This window comes from Frankliniella occidentalis, unplaced genomic scaffold (genome assembly GCF_000697945.3).
Source record: "Frankliniella occidentalis isolate FOCC.00 unplaced genomic scaffold, Focc_3.1 Scaffold3747, whole genome shotgun sequence".
Taxonomy (NCBI): domain Eukaryota; kingdom Metazoa; phylum Arthropoda; class Insecta; order Thysanoptera; family Thripidae; genus Frankliniella; species Frankliniella occidentalis.
In genome coordinates, this window is record NW_026270801.1 from 1 (window position 1) to 1,281 (window position 1,281).

The window sequence follows — 1,281 nt, forward strand, 5'->3', positions numbered from 1 at the left end:
GGAAAAGTCAGGGAATTTGAAAATCCCAACTCTGTAACAACCCTGGTTGAGCTGCATTATCAGCAGGGGGCGCGGCGGGCAGTTACGGATAGAAGGAGGGAAAGGACTCCCGGACCCGGGACAAGGATCGTCATTGCTCGTCTAGGAGTAGAAGCTAGCTGACCAGTTGAACTCAGTTACACGATAAAACAAGGTGTGGTTGCAGTCGTGCGTATGCTGGGGGACGCGTCACGACAGCAGACCACTACACCGACCCAGTCGTCGCGTCTATAAGAACAGAGGCGCGCTCTCACGAAAGTTCTCCCGATTGTAGCCCGATTGTGATTTCTACCTTCTCTTATTTCAGGCGCCGCCTCCGAGACCGGGACCTCCGAGCCGGGCAGGATCACCCAGACGCGGATCAGCCGGACCAGCCGGAAGACGCAGAAGGGTCCAGAGGTGCAGGACGGCGACTCTCTCTGTAAGTGTCACGGCGTCCAGCTGCTGTTGGTGCATGCCGACGTCCGAGCGGGTTGCCTACGTACCGGGTGATTAAGAGAAGACGCAGGGGCGGGCGGGTTTGCCTATCCGCTCTGCCCGTTAGGCGCCATAGTCCCTTCGGTAGGCAAACCCGCCCGCACCTGCATTTTCTGTGAATCACCCGGTACTCGAGGCGCCATGCTTTCTTGAAGGTAGGCCAACCCGCCCCAACGTCAGCATGCTCCGACGTATCGCCCGCTTCGGCCCAGCTGGGCCGATGTGCGAGGTACGTGATGCGTTCCCCCACCGTTATGTGTAACCTGCCAGCCTGACTATATCGCTCACCCTGCACGCACTCCTCCCCGCATCGGCCTGGCTCGGCTCGGTCCCGGTCAGGGAATGCCCCCTACCCACCCAACCCTGTTATCAGTTAACCTGCTCGCGCTCATTCTGCACGCTCTCCTCCACAGCCGCCGCCGAGCCGCCGCTTGATGGTGCTGCTAGGACTCGCGGGGAGCACGCGCAGCACGGAGCGGACCGCGGCCAGCAGGATGCTGCCGGGGAGGCACCCCACCGCTGTGCGACCTGCGGGGCGGCCTTCAGGAGGGCGGCTCTCCTCCGGGCACACATGCGGACCCATGCCGCCGATAAACTGGACAGCGGTGAACACTGCGGCGTCAGTCCAGCAAGCACTCTCATAGGTGACAGACCCTTCAACTGCCAGACTTGCGGGCAACGGTTCACTTACAGTTCCAATCTCCGTGTGCACATGAGAACTCACACAGGTGACAGACCCTTCAACTGCCAGACTTGCGGGCAACG

At 61.1% G+C, this 1,281-nt stretch overlaps 1 protein-coding gene across 1 annotated transcript; it reads left to right on the forward strand.

Moving 5' to 3' along the window:
- Nucleotides 1-346: 346 nt before the first annotated feature.
- Nucleotides 347-1,275, forward strand: LOC113202822 (zinc finger protein 226-like; the record flags this gene model as incomplete). Its single annotated transcript, XM_052276635.1, has 2 exons — nt 347-460; nt 930-1,275. Coding segments are annotated over 2 exons (460 nt in total), but the record flags the coding sequence as incomplete, so codon positions are not given.
- Nucleotides 1,276-1,281: the final 6 nt, after the last annotated feature.